Here is a 24,257-nt window from a genome sequence, read left to right on the forward strand (position 1 = left end):
ACCGTGTAAAACATAAGAAAAAATATATATCTCAAAATTTACTTTATTTTTTATTTTTTGTTACAAACTCGTTTCTTTAGCAAATCTGTAAACGACTTGACGCTATACATGCACGTAAGCTTGCATTCGCTCATAATATTAAAATTTGAAAATAATATTTTTCTACGCGCACTAACTTTTTGAGAAATATATATATATATATATATTGCTATACAGATAATCGTCTTAGATCTTAAGAATTGAAACCCTTTCCTTTAATCCTACTAAAAAGGCTTGAACACAATTTTCTTTTTCTTGGCGTTTCTTTTCGTTTTCCCTCCTTCTTATTACTTTTATTGAAATCTAAAAGAAAGTATTTTGTGATTATCAAATATTTGCGATATATATACATCTACATATATAAAGCACAAAATCTGTGTGTCTATTTGTTTAAAGAAACAAACATAAACAAACGCAAAATTAAAGAAGCCTTATTTATACAACAACTTAAACCCAAAATAAACCAATATAAAAAAATGCCTTTATACCTATATTAAATATAATAAAATAAAATTATATATTCAAACATATAACACTGCCCTCGACATTCCGACACTCAGTTACACAACTCCTTCCAAACATGTGGTCAGCTTCTGGTCAGTTACCTCTCTCTTTCTTTGTGAACCTGACGATGACCGAAGAAGGTCGAAACGTTGTTCGATCTTCTACGTAAAATATTTTATCAACCTAAACAAGCCGTTTTTGCATATATATAGTCCTAGGTCACTGAGTCACCCTCAACCAAACTTTGTTAATGTTAATGAGGGGTACTGAGCCACTCCACCTCCATTATTATTGTTATTTAGCATTTATTATTTTTGACGTAAGTTAACGTTGAATACATTAATATATAGTCCACTTTAAATACCAATGGAACAACAACAAAACTTTGTTAACAATTTTCCGTCCTCCAATTTTCGGATTTACAAACCCAAAATCAGGTTTCGATTCCTCTCGGTGCACACAGTAGATGTGGCTTTGCTATATGAAAACACACACATTAAGAGCTGGATGTTGGAAAGCAGGTAATAGAAAGCACTCCTACCGTTACTACCTCTTCTTACAAAGTCATCCTGACCATCATACAGTGTGTATCATGTTTTAAATATATAATAAATATTGAGTTCTTGAAACTAGAGATACGCAACGGTTACATCTAATCGACAACACCTGTTTCTAATATAGCATATTTTCACACACGGTGAAATACAGTAAAATATAATCAATAGTGTCCAACATACTTGTATATTGCATGAACCTTAATTTTTAAATTATATTATTTACGCCGGGAGTTTCATCCATGAAAGCCCTCCAGTAGTACAGCGGTATCTATGGGAACTTACAACGTTAGAAGCCGGGTTTCGATACTCGTGGTGGGTAGATCACAAATAGCCTATTGTGTAGCTTTGTGCTCAATTACAAGCAAACAAACGGATTTTCATGAAAATATGTACTTGTTTCTTGTCAGGTTAGCGATATGACACGTGATATACATTTACTGATATTTTGTTGATACTAAAGCAAATATTACGAAGACAATTGAAACCAAGTTAATTATTATTTGTTTCAGAGTAATAAAGTAAAAACTATGTTTTAAAGCAGGGGTTCTCAAACTTTTAAAAATATTTCACGTTGTAACGGTCCCTCCCTCACTCAAAAAGTGAGAACAAAGTACTGTGCATACTCTAAAATATCCGTTATATCGAGTGTGTGTGTGTTTTCTTATAGCAAAGCCATAAACGGCCATAATGGCCTATCTGCTGAGCTCCACCGAGGGGAATCGAACCCCCGATTTTAGCGTTGTAAATCCGCATACATACCGCTGTACTAGTGGGGGGCCCGTTATATCAATACTTTTATTACCTTGCAGCCTTGTAATCCCCTTTGTATCGGGACCGAAGTGTGAGAAACGTCGTTTTAAACAAAACTTCTTTGTGATCATTTCTGCTTCACCATGCATGATAAATATAATATTGTTCGGATCTCGATAGTCTTTATGAAGAAGTTGTGGAAGAAGAAGAAGTATCACGGCAAGAATGAAAGTAAACATCGACTGATAACCTTAAAAACCTTGTAACAGTGTCATGCTTCATTAGTATTGTCACTTAGCAGAACTTACTAAACATCAGACATTCCATTTACTATGTTCCAAAATTACCTCCTTATAGCCAGTGTTGTAATATCAAATATGAGTAATACATTTAAAGCAACACTTACCTTTTACAGCTTTTCTTGAATGTCGATATCTTAACTTTAGACTTACGAGGGTACTATACATATATATATGCTAACAAATAAATGGTAGATCTTACGTTGGAAAGTTTTGGCTACGTTTTTTATGGAAGATGTAAAAACACACGTACATACATAACTAAAATATATTGGAAGTTCTGTAGTATTCAAAGTGGACGTTTCTTCCTCAGAGGTAAGTGGCAAAAGACCATTGCAAGCATATTGATCAGTTAGTTGTTGTTGTTTTTCTTTTTGTGCAGAAAGTGAGATATCACACGTTTCTAGTACTGTAACTAAGTTGTAAAATAACATTATTTGTGATCTGTAAGCAAACTGTTAGAAAATACATTTCCCTTACTGGCACCTCCTTAATCGATATTATACCACTAATAATGTTGTCAACTTAAACTTATCCGCCATGCCCGCTTCAAAGCTTCTACACTTACTAGTACCTCGGAAATAAAGAAAATTGAATTTTCTTTTCATTAATTTGCCTGACCTTTATTCTATTCTCTATATGTCTTCTTAAAACAGCGTTTTTCCTAAATCTAACCTATTCTAGCTCTTACTTTCTAATGATGTGTTTGACTATTGTTGTTAAGCACAATCTTTCACAACGGGTTATTTGTGCTCTGCCCACCACGGGTATCAAACCACTGAGACATTAAGATGGACTTCCCAATGAAATGTAAAATTACCAGTGAAATCTCTATAAGTAACCAACCCATTTCCAAACCGTTTTCTAGTACTTCCTGTGATAATTTTATCTAATCTATAGGTATTTACTCTGATGAAAATTATTTCAAAAGAAAGTATTTCACGAACTTTGTAAACTAAGAAGAGAATCAGATACCGTACATACGCCGAATATCTGCACAATAATTAAAATATGTTCCTTTATTACTCAGTTAAAGCTCCTATATGAAATAAGTACTCACGGAATGGAACATTTTATCGCTTGACAACAAATCCGATACAATGTCTTTACAACTCACGAAATTCAAAGATTTTTGCTATGATACTGAAAGTCAGTTAGATCAAGATATCACGATTATTACTCAACTTTATAATCCCTCTGCTAACGTAAAGAACGTTCTCGCTGATTTTAAATATATTTAAACCTTTTACATCAGTAAGAATGAACTGACCAAATCTAAAAGACTTAAACAAATATAAACACTAACCTCAGTTCCACAATGAATAAAAAACAGGCTGTATTTTAAATCCATCATTACCCCAAACAACACAAATATTCCCAAATGAAATAGCTAACATGAATACTTGTAATTCTAATAACAAAACAGAGCATCACATATCTGTCTTGCTAACCAAATTAATGGCTTTGAGAATACTATAACCAATGCGCAATCACAACCCGTTCCAACATCATTATTGTCTTAAATAGAAACACTTAGAACTGCTTTAAACATTTGCAACAATGCCAAATTGAATAACGTAATTGATTTACATGTACTTGTTGTAACCCTAAATCATTCTGAATTCAACAATTAACGCAAAATTTGAATTAATAGTACTGCCACGGGTACTAAAACAGTTGTATAGGTAGGATATAAATCAGATTCTAAGTATAACGATGAATCTGATTTATATCCTACCTATACAACTGTTTTAGTACCCGTGGCAGTACTATTAATTCAAATTGATGATATGTTTTCATTTGGATTGGTAATGCCTAATCAATCACTCAACTATCTCCCCCAGTAAATAAACCTCACAGCTGGATGTTATCTCATACAAAATACATTTTATTAAAGTCATTGTACCTTTAAAAGATGACTTTCTACATACTGACTCATACCAAAAACCCACAGACAGACCACAATATCTCTGACCCACATAAAACTAAACATTACTTACAGCCAAATCTTTGCATGAAAACAAACGTGCACTAATAGTAATTATTAAAAAAACATACACTGAAATGCTAAAAATATCCTTGAAAGGAAAGGGTTATAAAGTTTAAAAATTGAAAAATAAATTGGAAAAATTGAGAAAATTTCACTTTTTGTTGCTTTTGGAATGCTTTCAGTTGTCAAAGAGTGCCTTACTAGCAAACACTAATTAGTTACCTCTTTAGCTTATTTTGTAGAGAACTCATCTGACAAAAAAATATAATTATTGCAAAAGAAAGTTACCACACTCTCAATCAGTTTAACCCTAAGCAATCTAACATACTTATTCTCGTTATCACCCAATCAACATTAGTTTGAGTTTCTTGGTAGCTAAAGTTTTCATTCTTATAGCACGTTGATTGTCAGAACTACATATTATTTTATTTTAAAATGTTGTTTAAATACATACTTCTCACACTTTCTATTTTTTCCTGAAAGGAATAATAGTTGCTAGGAACATGATAAGATCTCTCAAATGAGGTATTTATCAAATGTATTTGACACTTATCAGATATATATCTGTCAACAGAGTTGTACAATTGTGTATGTTCATTTATGATGCAGTTGTAATTCCAAATTATTACTAAATTTGTTGATATAAATATCTAAAAAAAAAAAAACAAATCCGAGTCATTTTCTTCTTCAGTTATAAACGTAATAAAAGGATGTCACTTATTTACATACTCTAACAATAGTCGCATGTTCTTGTTTCTTAATAGGTATCATCCACTATTTATGACATCTAACACGTTTAAAGCTCTTTCGATAATTATTCAAACATTGTATTACATGATAACATAAAAAACTTAATACACTAAGTGGTAATTTTGAGCCCATAACAACACCATCCATTTCATCCCAATTATTGCAGTCAAAATTAAATGAGATTTCAGGAAAATTAAAAAACAAAAAATATAAATTATTTTTATTAACTCTTGTAAAATTATATTATTTTGCAAAACCAAATATACATGCTTAATCCATGCAAGGAATATTAGTGTAAATGAACAAAATATCAAAGCTGGTAGAGTGAAAATGTTACTCAAATCTCAAGTGTTTTCTCGTTATTTGTAGATCTCAAAACTATTCCTAGACATATTCATTATTTTCAATTGTTAAAATTAATTTTAAAAACTACAAGTTTCTGGTTATAAGTACCCATATTCAACTTTTATTGTAATTAAACTTTCATTTTTATGACTTTTTTGGTAACCATATACAATACCAAAGTGAAAAATCTTCTGATTAGGACTTTCAACAAGTGGTAAAAAAAAAAAAAAAGCACAAATTAAGCCTGACCACCAACAGAGGATATAGCTTGTACTGAAGGTTTTGGTGGTCATCCCAACTCTGTCAAAGTTTGGCAAAGCTTAGTACAATGTAAAAAGGTGAGAGAACGAGTTCCTTTTTGATATAGGAGCAGCCAAAACACTCGTAACATATCAACTTCTTCATTCTGGCCAGTGGATACCAACCAAGTTCTGATGAATAGTGATAGACTAGAGGTGAAAGATATGTCTAATAAATGTTACTCACAGTACAAAGGTAGTAATCTCTGTTCTCGAATTTGACATATTTAAAAAATTATAATCCACTTTTATGAGTACACCTGATAAACAGATGTTCTGCAAAAGACTTAACAAGAGGAAGCCAGATCAAGTTCAAAACTGTATTTATTGGAGGGAATGAAAGTATCTTCATATATGTAAATAGTTTAGGAGAGGTAAAGTCTGATGTGTTGGTACTATGTAACTTAGTTAAAAAGACAAAAATAAGACAGCATTATCTTGGTCAGCTATCTGTTCAAGGAGAAATAAGGTCCTTACATTCTTTTTTTCTTTAGTTATGATAATTGATTATCTAGCTTTAAGTTGGAGGAATCAAAGATGCAGCAAGAAAAGTGGAAGTAACTACTGAAAATATTAAGATTGCACCCATTGCAACATAGCCAAAAAGCATGTATATGGCTATGAATGAATCTGAGACTGTTGGCTGAGGATTGTGTAAACAATGTAAGCCAAATGCAGCAAAATCAACCAAGTTGATTTTTGGTTGAATATGCTGGTGTAATTATTTGGCTAGACAGCTGACTGGATTGAACAATGCATTTCAATTTGCCATAGTATAGATTTTGGCAGTACACTTCCAATAAAATAGTCACAAAGAAAGCTTCCTGAAGCACTAGGGACATGACCAGCATTAAAATATAGTGGATGTTAAAGGATGGAATCATACAACTCTTGGAGGATACTTGTTCATCTCCGGTAGTGACTGTCAAAAACAAGGATGGTACAGCACAATTCTGTATTAATTTTACATGGGTGCATATGGTAACTTGCATCACCGTCTTACAATTACCAAGAAGATATGCTTGGATGTCTTGTATGGTTTTCATTATTTCAATACATCAGATTTAGCATCAGGATACTGGCAAGTTCAGCTGTGTGATGAGAGTAAATCTAAGGCAGCATTTAGCATGAGGGATTGGTTGTATGAGTTCTGCATAATGCCATTCAGCACGTGTAACACATACCCCACTTTTGAAAGGCTAATGGAACTTTTACTGAAAAGGCTACAATTGGAAAGGTGCCTCATCTAGGTCTACCATGTTCTGTTGTTTGATCACAGAGTTATATCCGTGGTTGAGAACCTAAGAATGGTATTTCAGCAAATGAATAAAACATGCTAGAAACTGAAACCAGAAAAATGTGCACAGAAGTTAAATTTCTTGATCTAATTATAGTCTTTACTGACACTGCTGAAACAATAGTGGTGAGATTCTTGCTTCATGCTGTGAGCAAGTGAAATGTCCACAATTTTCTTAGTTTTGTGTCATATTGTTGATGTTTTAATCGCCAACTTCATGTAAACAGCATCACCATTTTCTGCTCTTGCTAAAATTTATATACGTTGGATGAAGCAAGGAATGTGAATAATCATTCCAATGCCTGAAACTTACTTTAGAGGATGTGCAAGTGCTGAAGTATCTTTTATACAATAGCAAATTCAAGCTGAACACCAGCAATAATGAAATTGCAGCACTGTTATCACTGTTACAGGACAGAATAAGGCATGTAGTCATAAAGACTAATTTTACTTTCACAGATCCTGAATGCAAATATTTGATGATGAAGAAAGAGCTGTTTAAGTAGTGGTTTCCACAAAACACATTTTTTCTACTTCTATGTTAGGAGGTTCAACACTTGTGTGGATCGGGATTCGTTGAAATGGTTTATTAACTTTATAATTTCAAAAGAGATGATAGTATATCAGACAACAACATTGCAAGAACATAATTTTTAATAATTCACTGCTTAGACCAGCAACATGAAAACACTAGTGGACTATCTCATCCATTCATGGAATGTCCCAGTCTTGAACATCATGTGGAAGATTAAACCATTTCCAACACGGCAACATTAAGTCATACGAGAAAATTTCACTGGTGGATGACCACCATGATTAACATATTATGATTTGGAGCTATAGGAAGGACAACTGAAGGAGCTATAGAAAGGGCAACTGAAGGAGCCAGATTTAGTAAAGTCACTTCTTATTGTGCAATGAAGAATGTTACAAAGATGTGCTTCACTAATACAAACACCAAGTTTATGCTGTTAGTGTTCCCAGAGCTCTAAAGCAACAGATCTTTAACACTTTGGAACATGTCAATAAGCTATATCTATATATCACCAACACACCATTCAGGCAATGGCTTAACCAGGAGTCCGAGGATGAGACTGATGAGTTGGAGAACGGCAAAGATGTCATCTCAAGCCATACCGACTCACCATATCAGGAGGAAGGAGTTGAAAGTAATTATTTAGCTGTCTGCAGTGAGTAACATGAGCAAACACTGCAGTTTAAGACAAAAGACAGCTACAACAGTCATCTAAGCCACCAACATGGCTTCACAAAAAATATTGGAAAGACTGGTTTATCATCTCAACCTAGGGCAGATGGAGCTAGAAGATATAATGCCTAGTATATCAAAAGTTTTCACATCAAAGGATGATAGCTAAGACCTTGAAAACTCAGTTTAAATGGTGTTCTAACCCTTGCTTCCTGAGCTATTAGGTAGTATTTCATGGTATAATTTTAATTGTAATTGTTGTTTGAGTTACTCCATAAATCAGAAGGATTATGAGATTGAAAACTCAATTTCTCAAAGAACATTACACCCCTTGCTTTCTTAACTGTTGCATAAAATTTCAAATGTGAAATGTCATTTGATATTTTGAAAAATTACTCATCTGATCTAGATAAAAAGTGAGCACTCTACCTCTACAAAGCATGCCATCATTACTTCATAAGGTTTTCTTGTGACTATCTGTTAAAAGATGAGCATTTCTATAGGTAGTAAGGAAATGTGTTTTTCTCCGAGTGTTAATCTTGTCTGAAGAGAAGTGTAACTAAAGTTTTAGGTTTGCAGAATTCTGTCAGTGGTTATTTGTTTAGTGATGCTTGAAAACAAATAATTTCATAAAATGAGCCAAGAAAGTTAACAAAGTAATTACTGTGGAAGCTACAAGTAATTTTTGTAAGACAATTGACTACTTGACAATGTGCAATAGTGATTTATATATATAAACATTCAAATGAAAATAAATATAAGTGTAAGATCTAGCACAAAGTTCACTCGTGTAACTTCGATAATATGAATGAATCAATTTAAATAGTAACAAACAAATTGCATCTATGATAGTAAGATCTTGTGATATGAAAATAACTGCAGTAGTTGACCAGGAATGTATCATCTGAAGATAAAGTGCACCTGTTGTTTCTATTAATGGTAATAAGAGAATGTTTCAATTTTGACAATAAAATATATGGCAGATTATGAGTCTCATGAAGAAGATGAGTAATAAATAAACTCACACCATGTGTGAGAGAAAATGCAGTTTCTCCTGGTGTTTTTAGTAAAGAGAAATATATATATATATTGGTGAAATTACCAATAGCAAATGAGATTCGAAAACGTAAGTAACTTAGTTATCGCAACAAATACTAACTTGGTTGTGGTATAATATTTTCAGTCACACAGATTTAAATATATATAATAAGCACAAAGTTTTCCTGAATATTTATGAACATTGTTTTAGTACAGAGTGCAATTATAATGCATTAAAATACAGAATGAGTTTTTACCAGAAGGAAGCAGAAAATAACATCCATTCAGCAAAAACTTTAGCTTTGTAAATCACAACAACGACAAGTATCAAACGTGTAACTATTAGTGTAAACATCAGTGAATTATAAGTTCCCAGTTCATATCACATGTATAAGAACCAGTTTACATTCTCAATTCTATTCCTTTCTGCTGGAACTAGGTTCTGTCCATGTGATAAGTAGATGGTAGGTATAAGAATGAGGTCAGACTAGAAGGTATGTTGTGTTGATTGTTGTTCATGAAAATGACATGGGAATATGGCTAAAGTGGTGGGTCAAGTACAGACTCAATATATCCTGGGGATAGAGAAGTTCTCATGCATCACAGATGCATCTTCTACAGATGATATATAACGAGTACAAGCAACGCCAGTGGGAATGACACTAGACCAAGGTACAGAGCTATGGCTCTCATGTAGCTTTGCATGAAATTCAAAAACAAACAAACTATGAACAACACTAAAGCATTTTAGGACAGGTCACAGTTGCTTTTGAGATCTTTCTACTTATGTACCAAGTTGTACTTTTGAGATCATTGTTGTTCAGAATTAATCACAAAGCTATACAATGGGCTATCTGTGCTCTGCCCACTAGGGGTATTGAAACACGGTTTTTAGCCGTGCGAGTCTGCAGATATACCACTGTGCCACTGGGGATCAAACTTTTGAGCAATTGGAATTTACCTGACATTACATTTTTAATTTGAACTTTCACTAGTTAAGTCTAAATACTTAACCAATCTCACTCATTATTTTTAAATAGCCAGTGGGTTTTCATTCCTTGTTATTAAAGTATCCTGATGAATTTTCTGCATGGTATAATTAATTGCCTGTTTGATTATGACCAGTATGTCTAAATATCTTCCAGCATGAAAGAGTGGGTCTGCCATAGAATCTTGGAATCCAGGAACCACCACGACATTTACTGTGGCAAAATGTATGGATCAATATGCGTTATTGACCGACACATGAAACATGAAAGAGTTCATTATATATGCTTTTGGGCTGATCCTGCAGTCTCAAGAGGTTTATCATTATTAATATATATTAATATATTGTGCCTTGAATTGAATTATTTAATTGTTTGATGTAAATACCAACTCACAAGAGAAATTCAAGACACATATTGATCATGTCATGAATGTAAAGTGAATATATTTTGAGGTTAAATTTAATTGTTGATTTGTGGGAAAGCCTAAAATAAAAGAGAACAAGAACGGAGTAAAACGTATACCTGCCAGTGCTTTCCACCTTCTCATTTTAATGCAGATAGTTTATTTATTCTAAACCTATACAATGTTTGCATGACACAAAGTCTTGAAAAAGATTAAGTTTACTTCGTTCAAGCTATTTTTGTTCATTTTTCGTCCTCTAGAGATTATAACTGTTCTGTCTATAGGGATGTGCAATTATATAGATGACAATAGTGTCTTTCACTGATTGAACATAAGATATCTCAAGGTAGTTCCCCTCTGTTAAGTAAGAATGAACCATCACACAGAATAAAATAGAAAATATTTGAAATCAGACTATCAACAAATGTCCATGTGTGTAGCTTTAAAATTAATTTGAGAATAGATAACATTTACAAGATAAAAAACAATATCAATAAATGTAAAATGCCTTTACATTGTTTACTGATATGTTTATCCATAGTGTAAATGAGACAATGTAGGATTAATTAGCATCACTCAAAATTACACATAAATAAGCATCGAAAGCCTAGTGGCAGTAATTCTTCAAACAGGTAGATCAAAAACTTACTGTAACTCCAGATGAAAAGGAGTTTGAAGCAATAGGTAGTTCCACTGAAAAAATGTAAGAGTTAAATAAACTTTAACCATCAATAAGTTTGAAATAAAGATTAATTATAATCTATCACACATTATCAAATATTCAATTGTGTTTCTTGTATACTTAAATATTTACATCTTCCACAGTTTAGTGAGCTTTTAAAGCAAATTTTCCTTGAAATTCCTGTTGGTTCCTTCCCATAACAAACAAAATCCTTAGAAATATCACTGTTCAAATAAATTGAATTATGTCATACCACAGAATGGCTGTCCCCATTGTAATAAAGTTTAATGTCGTACTTGTAAGTTTATAAAACTAAGTACTTTTTCTGAACAACTTGAAAAAACAAGTTATTGTCAAACGTGAAACACGATGTAATGTACAGTAGATGGCTACTTAAATAGGACGTGGTATCCTTTCAGGCTTGAGTCTGATCTTATTCACAGATGGAAATTAATGATATGTCATGCAATCTCTGCAGCACTAAAAGAATACTTGCAATCAACCTAACAGATATGAGGAAAGACAAATATACTGCAGGGTAAAATAAAACATGATATTAGGTGCACGTCTAGCAGGTGCCACACTGGGTTCAACTGTTTTATTGATAGGCTGCTTCAGGACTACAGTCATTTGAATTTATCAACAATGGTAAAAGGCAAATAAAGTGAATGCTAAAAGGGGAATTGAGGCTGCAATCTTGTAGTAATAGAAAAAGGAGAGAGATAGTTGAACAGGGTAGTAAAGTTTGTTGTTTGAATTACACACAAAGCTACTCAAGGGCTATCTGTGCTAGCCATCACTAATTTACCAGTGTAAGACTAGAGGGAAGGCAGCTAGTCATCACCACCCACTGCCAACTCTTGGGCTACTCTTTTACCAAAAAATAGTGGGATTGACCATCACATTATAATGCCCCCAAGGCTGAAAAGGCAAGCATGTTTGGTGCGACTGGGACTTGAACCCGAGACCCTCGAATTACGGGTAGTAAAGTATAACACACTCTAAGCAATATATCAACTAACAGTCACCCAGTAAAGTAATAACATTGCACATAGAATATGGCTACAGAGAACCACATAAGAACCAAAGAACTGGATCACTAACAAGAAAATGCCATAAACTGTGTAAGAAGCACAGGCATTGAACTAATAAGAACTAACAAAGGGTAACTGAATCCAGCCAACAAATCATGCTTTACTTTTTTTGCACAAGTGTAAGAAAACAGATTTGGAAAAACAAAAGAAATAACAACCCCTCTTGTCTGGTCTCAGCTTTCCAGGCCATTGGGTTTAAGATCATAGCTTGGGGCATGTTTTTCCAGGTATTCCCCGAGTTCCTTAGCCTTTTGAAAGGCAGAAAAAATGCCACAGCTTACCTCAATATAATCTGTAATCAAATACATCCAGCAATGCTTCATTTGTACCCTGATACATATGGCTACTTTCAAGATGACAGTGATTCTACCTATCGTATGTATTCTCAAGACAGCTTGTATGAGAATTAAAACTTTAATTAAAATAAAGTACAAAAAAACATCTTGGGAATACATTTTTACTTCAAGTGGATTTCTAGTCATCATGGATTCTACCCATCATGCCCATATTGTATTTTCATGGTTTGAGGAACATGTCAGAAACTTCAGACATCTTCTTTGGTCACATACTTTTCACATATTAATCTACTTTAACTCCTACTGGATGAACCTAAAACTACACATTGGCCATAACAATCCTTTTACTACTTTACTCCATGAATTGTGTACAAATTGAAAGACTTAATGAAAACAAATTCCTGAGAACACCTTCTATTACTTTGTGAATTCTATCTTGTCAAAAAACGGCTAATATTTGGGAAACAGGTTGTTCCATACATTGTTCGGTGTAAGTCCTAATAAAGTGGCCAACCACTGCAACTATTACTATGTTTAACAAACTTAAGACTACCCTATGAAAAAACTTTATGACCACAAATCATCTGTGGAGACTGAAAATAGATCTGCCTGTTGCCCTATACTTAACCAACATAATCACTCCATCAATGGTATGATACTTATTGGTATTGAAACCTGATTTAAATAAAGGGACGACAGAGAAATAAAAATCCTATGAAGTATTTTAACTACTGTCATTCCGTTTGGTATGAGCCTTGACATCAGTATTAATGATCTTCATTCTTTAATTCAGTTTTTGTAAAAATCGTAGAAAATACTGTTTTGAAATAAATTTCAACATCAGCACATTAATAATATTTTAACTAATAAAAGTCATTGTTATTTTTGTATCTGTACCATAGTGAATATTTGGTTCTCTAGATTCATTTCAAGGTATTTTTTCTTAAGTCTATATGTACGTTATATGCTTAAGCTCCCCAATGCTGTTTACCAAATTTTTGCACCATGACGGTCATGTTGTAAATTTTGCCTTATCTGTAGAAATGAGGCACAGACTAAAATAAACATTAAAAAAGGTGCTCAACCACTACTATGCTAATCCACTACTATATTTGTTGTATTCCGGTTTACCTTATGAATCCTGGTATTATTGAGAGAAAAGCCCTATAGGCATTGGATATAAGCAGACAAAGTGTGGTTGACATACTATTACAATTTTACATTTCTCTTTATTTTCACGCACAAGTTCTTACCATGGTAAAATGTATCTATATTTTTTAAAAAATCATTCAGTTTTTCTTATTGAAGAAAGGACTTATAAACAGATTTTTACATACATCAGAAAAAAATACGTAAAGGTTACTTTGTTAATTATAATTGCATCGACAAAGTGAAACCATTTTTGAACAAGCTATGTGCAGTATACAAATATATCTAAGAAGAATGCTGTTAAAAGTTAAATTGTTACTTTATAATTCCAAAAACTAATGAAAGACCTTTCCGTAAATATTACTAGCATACTACTCAAAAATAACATTCTAGTTGATTCTGTAATGCACCAAATACCTTTTCACTTTTTTAAATCTGCCAAGGAGTTTAGGCTAACATCAAATTATAATTTGGACAAAATGATAGGAGTTATTTTAACTGAAACCTTCACTGCATGGAACATACTAAAAAACCATAATAGGTTTCAAATACATACACATAACTTACCTATACAAGAATTAATTGGTAGACTGTCATCATTAAGTGAATTTAGAAGTTTGTTAGAAACTATTTTGTAGTTGTTGTAGTTGAAATGTGTAAAATCAAACCATGGAACAAGCCATAATGGTGGGAAATAATCATTACATGGACATTGTACAGAATTTTCTTCTTCTTGGTTAAATTCTTCTAATTGAAAGAGTAATATAAGGCCATCAGTTCCTGGTGAAGGTACTTCTCCTGGTGATATCATTTCTTGATAAGCTGTATCTTGCTGGAAATTTCTTAAGCTTGTTTGCGAGATTTCTTCAGAGCTGTAGGTTGTTTCTTTTTTATGTTTAGGTAATAAGCGATCGTGGATATATCGAATTAATCTTCCTGGCTTTGAAGCCATTATGTCTCACAGCTTGTAAAATGATCGAAAATCAATTTAAAAGAAAGATTGGCAAAATGAATAACGATGATTCCTGAAGTTAAAAAATTATAATTGCTTATTTTTCAAGCGCTGTGAATTCTATAACTTTATAATGGTTTTAAAATGAACATCTCTAAGTATTGCTAATGCTAGCTTCACCGTACATATTAATGAAAATTTTAGAACTGAGACTAATTAAAAGAACTTAATTACTCTACCGCTAACTTCTACACAACAATATTTTACCACATACATTCTAGGAACGAACTGCAGACATTCGAAAATAGTAGGCACGTTGTTTCTATGCGACCATTAATACACAAAGTAAATGTTAGAAAGTAGTCCCAAGCCTATCACAAAAACAACTTTTCATTACCATGTACAAAGAATTTAAGTCTCCTTTTATGAATATGTTAGGGTGTTGTATTTCATCATGTTGCTTAATAGCGTAAAACAAACTTACTGAGAAACTTGCCGTACCTAACAAATCATTTTGTTCGCCTCTGTTGCAATGAAAGCACCTATTATCGTCATAAATAAGTTTTGGCCTCTTATTACCGCCTGTTTAAAATTTATGATTCTGTCATAATCGTTTAAGGCGCAACTAGATTACTTTCTTAAAAAATGTTCACCATCTTAATATTATAGATTACATAATAAAATATGGACAGTCGTCATAAATGAGATAATAAAAACTTAACATGGGTGTTTAAAGAAAAATCAGTATTTGATAAATAAAATCAGTTCAGGTTAGATAGATTTCAAGGTTAATTTTAATACTGTATAAGACGGCTTATACTGCAGAATATATAATCGCTAAAATAACGTTATGAAAACAAATGACATTTGTTCTCTTGAATGATCACTGCTAATCAAAGTGAATATTTAAATTTTTCATTTGTTTCATTAGGAAATAATTGATTTTCTCTTTTAAACTTTAAACTGACCTCCACTGCTGCAGAGCAACTCATTCCACAAGTCATTCTTACAAAAATAAAATTGTTTTAACTGGAGTTTAACGTCTTTTCAAAATCACAAACTTTTTGTCATCTCGTCATATTATCTTCATAATATAGCACAAATAAATCAGTGGCAATTATTATATCGATCATTTGGACAATCTAGTAAACTTGAATAATATTACATTTCTCTAAGCTATATTTTTAATATTGTAATTTATTTATTGGCCAGAAGAAGCTATGTATGACGTCAAGTTTTCTTCTAACACATGTGAAGTGGATTAAAAGTACAAGATAACTGAAAATTGCATTAAAGGATTTCAAAATAAGAAATAAACCAGTCATTGTGTTAATAACGCGATTACTTTGTACAATAGGCCACAAAAAGACTTTGTACAAGTTATTTGCTTTCTGTTAGTTAATGTCATTTGTAACTCAGACTTAAAGCAGTTTACGAAAGTGTACAAATATTCAAGTTTGTAGAAATGCTAAAGGAAAAGTAAAGTAATTTACTATGGGCGTTGATTTATTTACAAGAACACATTACCTTTCCTATTTCATCATGAAGTAATTTAAAATCTCTTGCCCTATTACAATAATATAACATTTTTATTATCATCCTGGTAGCCCTTCTCTTAACTATTTCTAATAAGTCATTATCCTTTATTAGACCAAAACTGTCTATAGTATTCCAAAATGATCCCTAACTAGTGATTTTATAAATCCCTGTTTATTTGTTTTAAATTTAAATTTATGTTGATATAATACGCTTTAATATTCAGTTGCTTTATTACTAGCAACAGAGCAGTGTTTTGCTGACTTAAGGGACTTATCCACAGTCTACCAACATGTCAAAAGTTTTTATCAGCTTACATCAATACTAAACATATGATCTCAACGTTGATAAAATGAGTACATTGACTCACACCGCTAGAAACCAGGTTTCGATACCCATGGTGGGCAGAGCATAGATAGCCTATTTTGTAGTTTTGTGCTTAATAACAATCAACCAAACCAACAAATTAGCCATGAAAAATAAATAAGATTGACAAGATGAAGAGGGGAAAGTATATTTTTATTGATACTCTTTCTCGTTTATCGCTAACGGGGTATGGTTTCAAGAATAAATATTCTTTATAAGTAAAAAGAAATAAGTAACCTCTTTTGCTAAGTAGACGCAGATTGAATTTGTTGCCTTTTGCAAATAGGTTAAAATTAGTGTCTTTCATAAGATTTGAGACAGATAAAGTAAGGATACACTATGATTTCTACTTGCTTTGCATTGCAAGAACTCATTCCAATATTCACAACCGCACTAAGCGTCTTTTCGGAGTTACTTCCTTTAGAAGTAAATAATAGTGGATTTTGTTCGTTTGTTTTGAATTTCGCACATAGCTACTCGAGGGCTATCTGTGCTAGCCGTCCCTAATTTAGCAGTGTAAGACTAGAGGGAAGACAACTAGTCATCACCACCCACCGCCAACTATTGTGTTACTCTTTTACCAACGAATAGTGGGATTGATAGTCAAATATAACGTCCCACTTCTGAAATGGCGAGCACGTTTAGTAAGACGGGGATTCGAATACGCGACCCTCGCTAGGTGGGTTAAGGCGTTTGACTCGTAATCTGAGGGTCGTGGGTTCGAATCCCCATTGCACCAAACATGCTCGCCCTTTCAGCCGTGGGGACGTTATAATGTGATGGTCAATCCCACTATTCGTTAGTAAAAGAGTAGCCCAAGAGTTGGTGGTGGGTGATGATGACTAGCTACCTTCCCTCTAGAATTGCATTGCTAAATTAGGGACGGCTAGCGCAGATAGCCCTCAAGTAGCTTTGTGCGAAATTAAAAACAAAACAAAAGAAAAACAAACAAAAACATAAAGTTCAGCGAATAGACATCTGTGGAAAACCACTAACATAAAATAAATAAGTCACGGAAAAAAAAGTGTTTGGTAGATTTTCTGATTCTCGTGTAGCTTTGCGCGAAATTCAAAAACAAACAAGCATCTTAAAGTTCCAAAAGTGACATACCAAGCATGATATTCAAGCTAAGAGAATTTGACATAATTATTATTATATCAGGTGCATAAGTCAAATCAAAGATGGGCTAGATCTACGGAAACTCCTTGAACTAATATACGTTTCTAATATATCTATTGCATGAAAAGACTACTTCACTAGTTGTTTAAGCACACATCTTTCTGCATGCGATTTTAATGTCGGATATAATCACAAAAGCCTAAGCGAAACCATAACATGTTTTAATGCACAAAAGAAGGAAAACTGAAATACGTACACTGCCAGCCAAAATCTGAATGCCAATGAACATAAAGAAACAATATGCATTTTGAGATGTTAGACTTAACCACTTATTTGAGTAGAGCTTCGAAAGATGAAAAATAAGGAAAGAGAAAATAAAAATAAAAACATTTTTAGCATTTAATAGGGAAAATGTGAACACTATGTAATTAGCCTAAATACAAGCTTGTCAAAAGTTTAATACCATACCAAAAAAAAGTCCTAAATAGGGTAGGAAATATCCAACAAGAGGTCTCAGTAGTGAGTTGCACGGCCGTCATTGCGAATACCTTCAAACATTCGCTTTGGCATGGTCGATATAAGCGTTTGCAGAAGGCTGGCTGGAATGTTATTCCAAGTGGTAAAGATGGCTTCACGAAGATCATGCACTGTTTGGAATTGACGTCCATTTTTATAGAATTCCCTTGCCATCCACCCCAAACATTTTCAATTGGGTTCAGTTCGGGCAAACATGCTGGATGATCCAAAAGAATCACGTTATTCGTCGTAAAAAAGTCCTTTGTCCTGCGGGCATTGTGGATAACAGTGTTGTCCTGCTGAAATATCCAGTCATTTCCACACAAGTGAGGGCCTTCAGTCAATAAGGATGCTCTCCCCAACATGCCAATGTAGCCAGCTGCTGTTTGACGACCCTGTATAACCTGAGCTCCACTGTTCCATGGAAGAAGAAAGCACTCCAGATCATGATGAAACCTCCTCCACTGTGTCGTGTAGAAAATATCTGCGGTGGGATATCCTTATCGTGCCAGTAACGTTGGAAGCTATCTGGATCATCCAGGTTAAATTTTTTCTCATCAGAGAACAAAACCTTCGTCCACTTTTCTACGTCTCATGTTTGGTGCTTCTCAGCAAAGGCCCGGCATGGCCAAGCGTGTGAAAGCGTGCGACTCGTAATCTGAGGGTCGCGGGTTCGCATCCCCGTCGCGCCAAATATGCTCGCCCTTTCAGCCGTGGGGCGTTATAATGTTACTAATGTGACGGTCAATCCCACTATTCGTGGTAAAAGAGTAGCCCAAGAGTTGGCGGTGGGTAGTGATGACTAGCTGCCTTCCCTCTAGTCTTACACTGCTAAATTAGGGACAGCTAGCACAGATAGCCCTCGAGTAGCTTTGTGCGAAATTCCAAAACAAACAAACAAAAAAAGCTTCTCAGCAAAGTTTAACCGAGCTGTTTCGTGGTGTGGAAGGAGGCGTGGTCTTTTAAGACATTTAAGGTTTTTACAGCCTTTCTCTTGTAGATGCCTATTATTGTTCTTGAGCTACATTCTGCGTCCATAAGGGCCTTAATCTGGTTCGACGATCGGCTGGTGTCTTGCCGGACAACCCGTCGAATCCTCCTGCTCAACTCCAGCGAAATTCTCTTGAGCCGACCACTTAAAATTCTCGTTCCGTATCCCTCAGGGTCTTTTAAAAATTTTGCAACAGCACTTTTTATACGCCCAATTTCACCAGCGATGGCACGTTGTGAGAGACCTTGCTTTTGCAGCACGACAATTCTGCCATGTTCAGACTCTGTCAACTTTTTAGTCTTGCCATGTTTTTACCCAATGTAACGCAAAAGATGTCAGTGATAGATGTTGACAGCACTTATACATGAACACAAATGACTAAATTTCGTTATGTATTTACCGATTAACGCTTCGTTTCAGTATGGTCTTAAACTTTTGACCAGCTAGTATTTAGGCTAATTTCATAGTGTTGACATTTTCTCTATTAAATGCTAAAAAGATTTTAATTTTCCCTTTTCTTATTTTCATCTTTCGAAGTTCTACTCAAATAAGTGGTTGAATCTAACAACGCAAAATGCATACATTTTTCTTTATGTTTATTGGCCTTAAGATTTTGGTCAGCAGTGTATATAGTATGGTGATATACAACAATGATACCTTCCTAGTTTATGACAATTAAAGAGACTATTGAATGCAAGCATATCACAGCAGTTGCAGTGCTGATCTGCAAGTTTTTGGAATCAATATATAATCATCATCTACAGACGTTTATTAAAGTTCAATGAATTGAAGAATAACAAATATACTTGCAGGTTGTGCCAGAGATGCTTGTATTCTTTGCTGCTGATTGACGCTGCAACAACACAAAGTTTCATAGAAATGAGAAATTGTGTGAACTCATTCATACGTCTTCAAATCTCTCGAGAATGCATTACAAACCAATAAGCATTCTGACCATTGTTGGGAATTCTTATCTGCTGACCATTGATAGAATAGGAGAAAATGTAAAGGATAAAAACAGCTGCTATATTGATAAGAAATAGTGGTATGACAAGAAACACGACATTTGTTATGGGTGATATCATGCCATGCATATTTTAAATTGAATATTTTTTGTGAAACATATAATCCAAGTTTTGCATGTGAACATCATAAGAGAACCATTATTCCGAAATAAAAACACGACTGCCAGGCCATAAAATGCATTATTGTATTTTTGGAGCGTGTATCTCATATCAAGGGAAACATCTGGAGTAGAAATATTGCCACTGGTATTATCACTTCTGAAAACGTGAATGTTAATGTAGCAGGGGAATATTGTTTTAATATAACTGTTTCTTTGCATACAAAGTCATTTAGATAGATCTCACTTAAACAAAAGCATCAATAGTAGCCGTATGAAACAAACAGCAGAAGTAGAATAAAATCGACTGAGTGTCTACTTCTATTCCAATGATTTCTGATTGTCGCAAAAAAGAACAAAATAAGTAATCAGTGACTCCAAATATGGACTGTGTGTGTATTTAGCTGCTTTATTTGACAACCTTTTCATGTTTTTAAGTTCAAAAAAGCCCGAATTGGCTAAAGTCATTGCTTTGACGCGAATAAGTGGTAGTGTATCAAACAGTCACGAATCGTGAAGTCAAGTATATATATGAAATACTGAAGCACTACTGAATTACTATGTGAAAGAGTAACATTGTAAAAATTATTTTGAAAAATGGTCTTGCTCTGAAGAAGTTAAAAGACTACTAAAAGTTTTCAAATTCAAGGCATCTTTTGTCTTCACAAAAATGTCAGCTGAAAAGAAGGTGCAGCTGTTGACAAAAACTATTTTTAAGCTGCATTTAGATATGAAGGAGAACATATTATATTATTTCTGTCAATCAAGGTGTAACAGTAAGGACAGTACTGCTTCATTTTTCATGTATCTTGAATGCCTTTTACCAACATCAACTGATAAGAACTTTCTGTTTTGGGTAAATAACTTTAACATTTTTTTTACTTTGTAATTTAAATCTGAGACCTGTTACAAGCTAGGCGAGTTTTCTCCTAAATGAGTTTCTCAGTAAGTCACTATTAACAATTCAAAGAACTACATTTCTTTTCAGCCAGTCTTCTAATTAGAAAGGTAATGTATTCTTCATACCTACAAACATTAGTTTTAACAAGTCTTATTCTGCGGAACCTTGTCAATTGTTTTCTTAAAATCCAGGAACATCAAATCCAATCTCTTTACCTTTTCTATACAAGCGTCATTCTCTTCAAAGTATGTGTGTGTTTGTTGTCTTATAGCAAAGCCTCATTGAGCCGTCTACTTAGTTCACCGAGGGGAATCGAACCCTTGATTTTAGCATTGTAACTCCGTAGACTTAGCGTTGTACCAACGGGTGACTCAAAGAATGTCAAAAGATATATGTTATTGCCAGTGCTGACAAGGAATTTCGCTCAATAATGCCAATACCACAGGTCATCAAGATGGCTGAGATACGACAGACACAGTAGTGGTTGAGACAATTTATAACGTCAAATTGCATGAACAAAGCTGTTATCATGAATAATTTTAAGTTGGTGAAGTAAAGTTTTATCAATGTTATAGGAGTGATTTTACAAATCAAAATTTGGGTAAAAATTAATAACACAGTATTAATTTATTGTTCATAATGACTCTTATTAATTTAGGAAACGAATAAAGATTTATTTTATTTATATTTATTTACTTGGTATGAACTATAAAAAAGCACATATTATGTTTGTTTTGTTTACTCAATCAATTGATTTTCACGTTTATTTTCTTTTGATCTTCAAACTTAATTATTGTGATAGATGACGCTACGTGTATTATATTAGGTAATAAATGTCAGCTTAAACAACTGTGAGACTGGTGTAACTGAAACAAGTGTTACGGTTACAATTTTTTTTTTTAGAGGAAATGGTAACTATGTTGTCACAAAATTGTGTTTATAAAATAAGGAGATATTGCATAATTTAGATGTATGCCTAGTACTGGCAATTTTACTTTTGATTTAGAATTTTTTAGTAATAATACCAGCACTAGTATTATTAATTAAAAATAAAAGTTAAACATGAAACATAGGCTGTCAAAAAAAACATTTTTATCTGTAAAAATGTCTTATTGAACATAATTTAGCCAACAGATTAACCGCTTTACGAATAACCTCATAGCCAGTGAAAGTTAATAAAATTAAAAAGTAACTAAACACATCAAAGGTGTATAACTATAGTTGTAATGCAGTAGCATTAGTGTTAGTACTAGTAGTAATAATGATGGAAACGATAATTATTGTAATTTTATGTTCTTAACTTGTGAGTTTAAACATTTTTATTACCTTTGTGCCGATCTTTTGTGTAGAGATGAGTTAGAAATTCCAGAATGATTAGGGTATTGGATTAAAGAGATTCTGAATTATTTTATGATTTTATATTAATATTATTAGGCTAGTTAATTTTACTGTAATTAATGTATTAATTGAGAAAACCAAAAGAATCAATTGAAATGTAAATCTGAAGCACTTTACATAATTCACCATAATGAGTTTGTTAAAAAGAATAAATCATTCACAAATGGCACACGTCTGGTTGATAAACATGCACTTTCATTGATAATACAATTATCACAAACAAATACCAAGAACACTAACTATTTTACAGTGTGATTTCCTTATTAATTGAAATCATCTAGTACTATATTGGATGGCTATTGAAATGTAAATTGTAATGCATTTAATATTATAGAATTCATTTTCATGCAATATTATTATTAGCTTATAGCACAACAGTGTACATTTTGATTATAAGCCTGAAGCAAAAGGAAATCCAGTGGTACTCAGTGGTAGTGCTGATAGTAAAATATTATTATTATTATTAGTTTTATAGATATAGTATTGAAATAGACCAACTACTCTTATTTCTATTGCATGTAACTTGCTGATAATTTCTGACCAGACATCTATATACTTTATCAGCTGCTTTTGTAACTTTATGTGAATATTAACACTTTTTTTTTTAGTTCTAATGTAAATTGAAAGGTTTCAGTAATCCTATAAAAACTGTAAAATATTTTTGAAAAATCTTATTAAAAATGTAGGTTTTATTTGTAATATGAATGAGCAATAATTTAAGGTATGTTTGAGATTTTGTACCAAAACTAAGATGTTTGGTATCCACTAATTGAAATTATATTTGTCAATTACTGGAATACTTTGTCATTGAAAAACTATCATTATTTTGAAATTATACGTTTTGATGTTAAAATAACAATAACAAACCTACATTATTAGACAATATAAAGAATGTACATTGTTGTCAAATAAGGCTTACTATTTAATATAATTATAAGGCTGAGCGATTAAATATGTCACAACTATTATTCATGAAAATTGATAATATATAGATATATATAGTGTCTAGACCTCTACCATGTCTCTTGTATCTCAACTGGTCTCATGATCTTTGGTATTGAGAAAAAGGCCACATAAGCACTGGATATAGCAGATATAGTATGGTTGACAAATTATATTTACCTTTGCTTTCAGTCATGAGTTCTTAAAGTTAATAACATCTGTAATTTGTTTCTTATAGCTAGTGCTATACTTTTATTCTTTTAAAAGATGTTTAGAAATTTTAATCATTACGGTACTAGTGAAAGTAATTAAAGACATCAACATTTTTGGGTGAATAGAACATGTCCCTATCAAGCAGTCTCAACCTGACCAATTTGGCACTAGAAAGTCATGAAAAACAAAGAAAAATTCAAGTGTCCCGAGACCTGAAAGATGGTATCTTTGTTCCAAATACCATGTTAGTTAGTTGACATGCACATGAATGGTTCATGAAAGTCCCAAACTGTGATTTTATTGCTGAAAAATTGAGTAAAAGATAAAGCTTTCTAAATTATTTATTTCTCTTTGAGATCTGTAATAAAGTATCTTTGTACTTGTGAATTGGTCAAAATATGCAAAATATGGTGGATTAGCTGTCAAAAATCTCAAAGAATGTTTCATGGAATATTTTAATCACCCTATAATTATTAAGGATGGATAAGTCCACTGCTTTGGTTTCAGTATGT

At 33.0% G+C, this 24,257-nt stretch overlaps 3 protein-coding genes across 6 annotated transcripts in view; 1 reads left to right on the top strand and 2 right to left on the bottom strand.

Moving 5' to 3' along the window:
- Positions 1 to 15,797, bottom strand: part of LOC143225832 (ADP-sugar pyrophosphatase-like) — a 65,067-nt gene extending 49,270 nt beyond the window's left edge. The window contains exon 1 of one of the 2 annotated variants that reach the window (XM_076455918.1): positions 15,609 to 15,797. In XM_076455918.1, coding sequence (XP_076312033.1) covers positions 15,609 to 15,644 — 36 coding nt within the window. In that variant the 5' untranslated portion in view covers positions 15,645 to 15,797. Of the gene's footprint in view, positions 1 to 15,124; positions 15,260 to 15,608 lie in introns of those variants that run through there. The other variant, XM_076455926.1, reaches the window with a different exon arrangement.
- On the bottom strand, positions 28 to 15,118 carry LOC143225834 (uncharacterized). Of its 2 annotated transcripts, XM_076455932.1 has the most exons (4): positions 14,915 to 15,118; positions 14,256 to 14,713; positions 11,117 to 11,160; positions 28 to 342 (listed from the first exon to the last, which is right to left on the bottom strand). In XM_076455932.1, exons 2-4 carry the CDS (start codon positions 14,638 to 14,640, stop codon positions 226 to 228), a joined length of 546 nt encoding a protein of 181 aa, XP_076312047.1. In that variant the 5' UTR covers positions 14,641 to 14,713; positions 14,915 to 15,118; the 3' UTR covers positions 28 to 225. The 2 variants fall into 2 exon arrangements, with proteins under 2 accessions (XP_076312047.1, XP_076312048.1); XM_076455933.1 differs by lacking the exon at positions 11,117 to 11,160 and having other exon boundaries at positions 14,256 to 15,118.
- Positions 15,798 to 22,011: 6,214 nt separating the features above from the next.
- LOC143225836 (transmembrane protein adipocyte-associated 1 homolog) overlaps positions 22,012 to 24,257 on the top strand; it is a 62,564-nt gene continuing 60,318 nt past the window's right edge. The window contains exons 1-2 of one of the 2 annotated variants that reach the window (XM_076455938.1): positions 22,048 to 22,103; positions 23,871 to 23,989. The gene's annotated coding sequence lies outside the window, so the exon portion shown is untranslated. Of the gene's footprint in view, positions 22,104 to 23,870; positions 23,990 to 24,257 lie in introns of both variants that reach the window. The other variant, XM_076455937.1, reaches the window with a different exon arrangement.

This window comes from Tachypleus tridentatus, chromosome 9, assembly GCF_004210375.1.
Source record: "Tachypleus tridentatus isolate NWPU-2018 chromosome 9, ASM421037v1, whole genome shotgun sequence".
NCBI lineage: Eukaryota > Metazoa > Arthropoda > Merostomata > Xiphosura > Limulidae > Tachypleus > Tachypleus tridentatus.

Excerpts from the sequence above, each read along its gene's own strand:
- LOC143225834 (XM_076455932.1), bottom strand. The coding sequence starts at position 14,640 with ATGGCTTCAAAGCCAGGAAGATTAATTCGATATATCCACGATCGCTTA. Across the intron at positions 11,161-14,255 it reads ACCAATTAATTCTTGTATAG|TGGAACTACCTATTGCTTCA; the intron begins GTAAGTTATGTG and ends ACATTTTTTCAG. Across the intron at positions 343-11,116 it reads CCTTTTCATCTGGAGTTACA|ATTTCAATAAAAGTAATAAG; the intron begins GTAAGTTTTTGA and ends ACTTTCTTTTAG.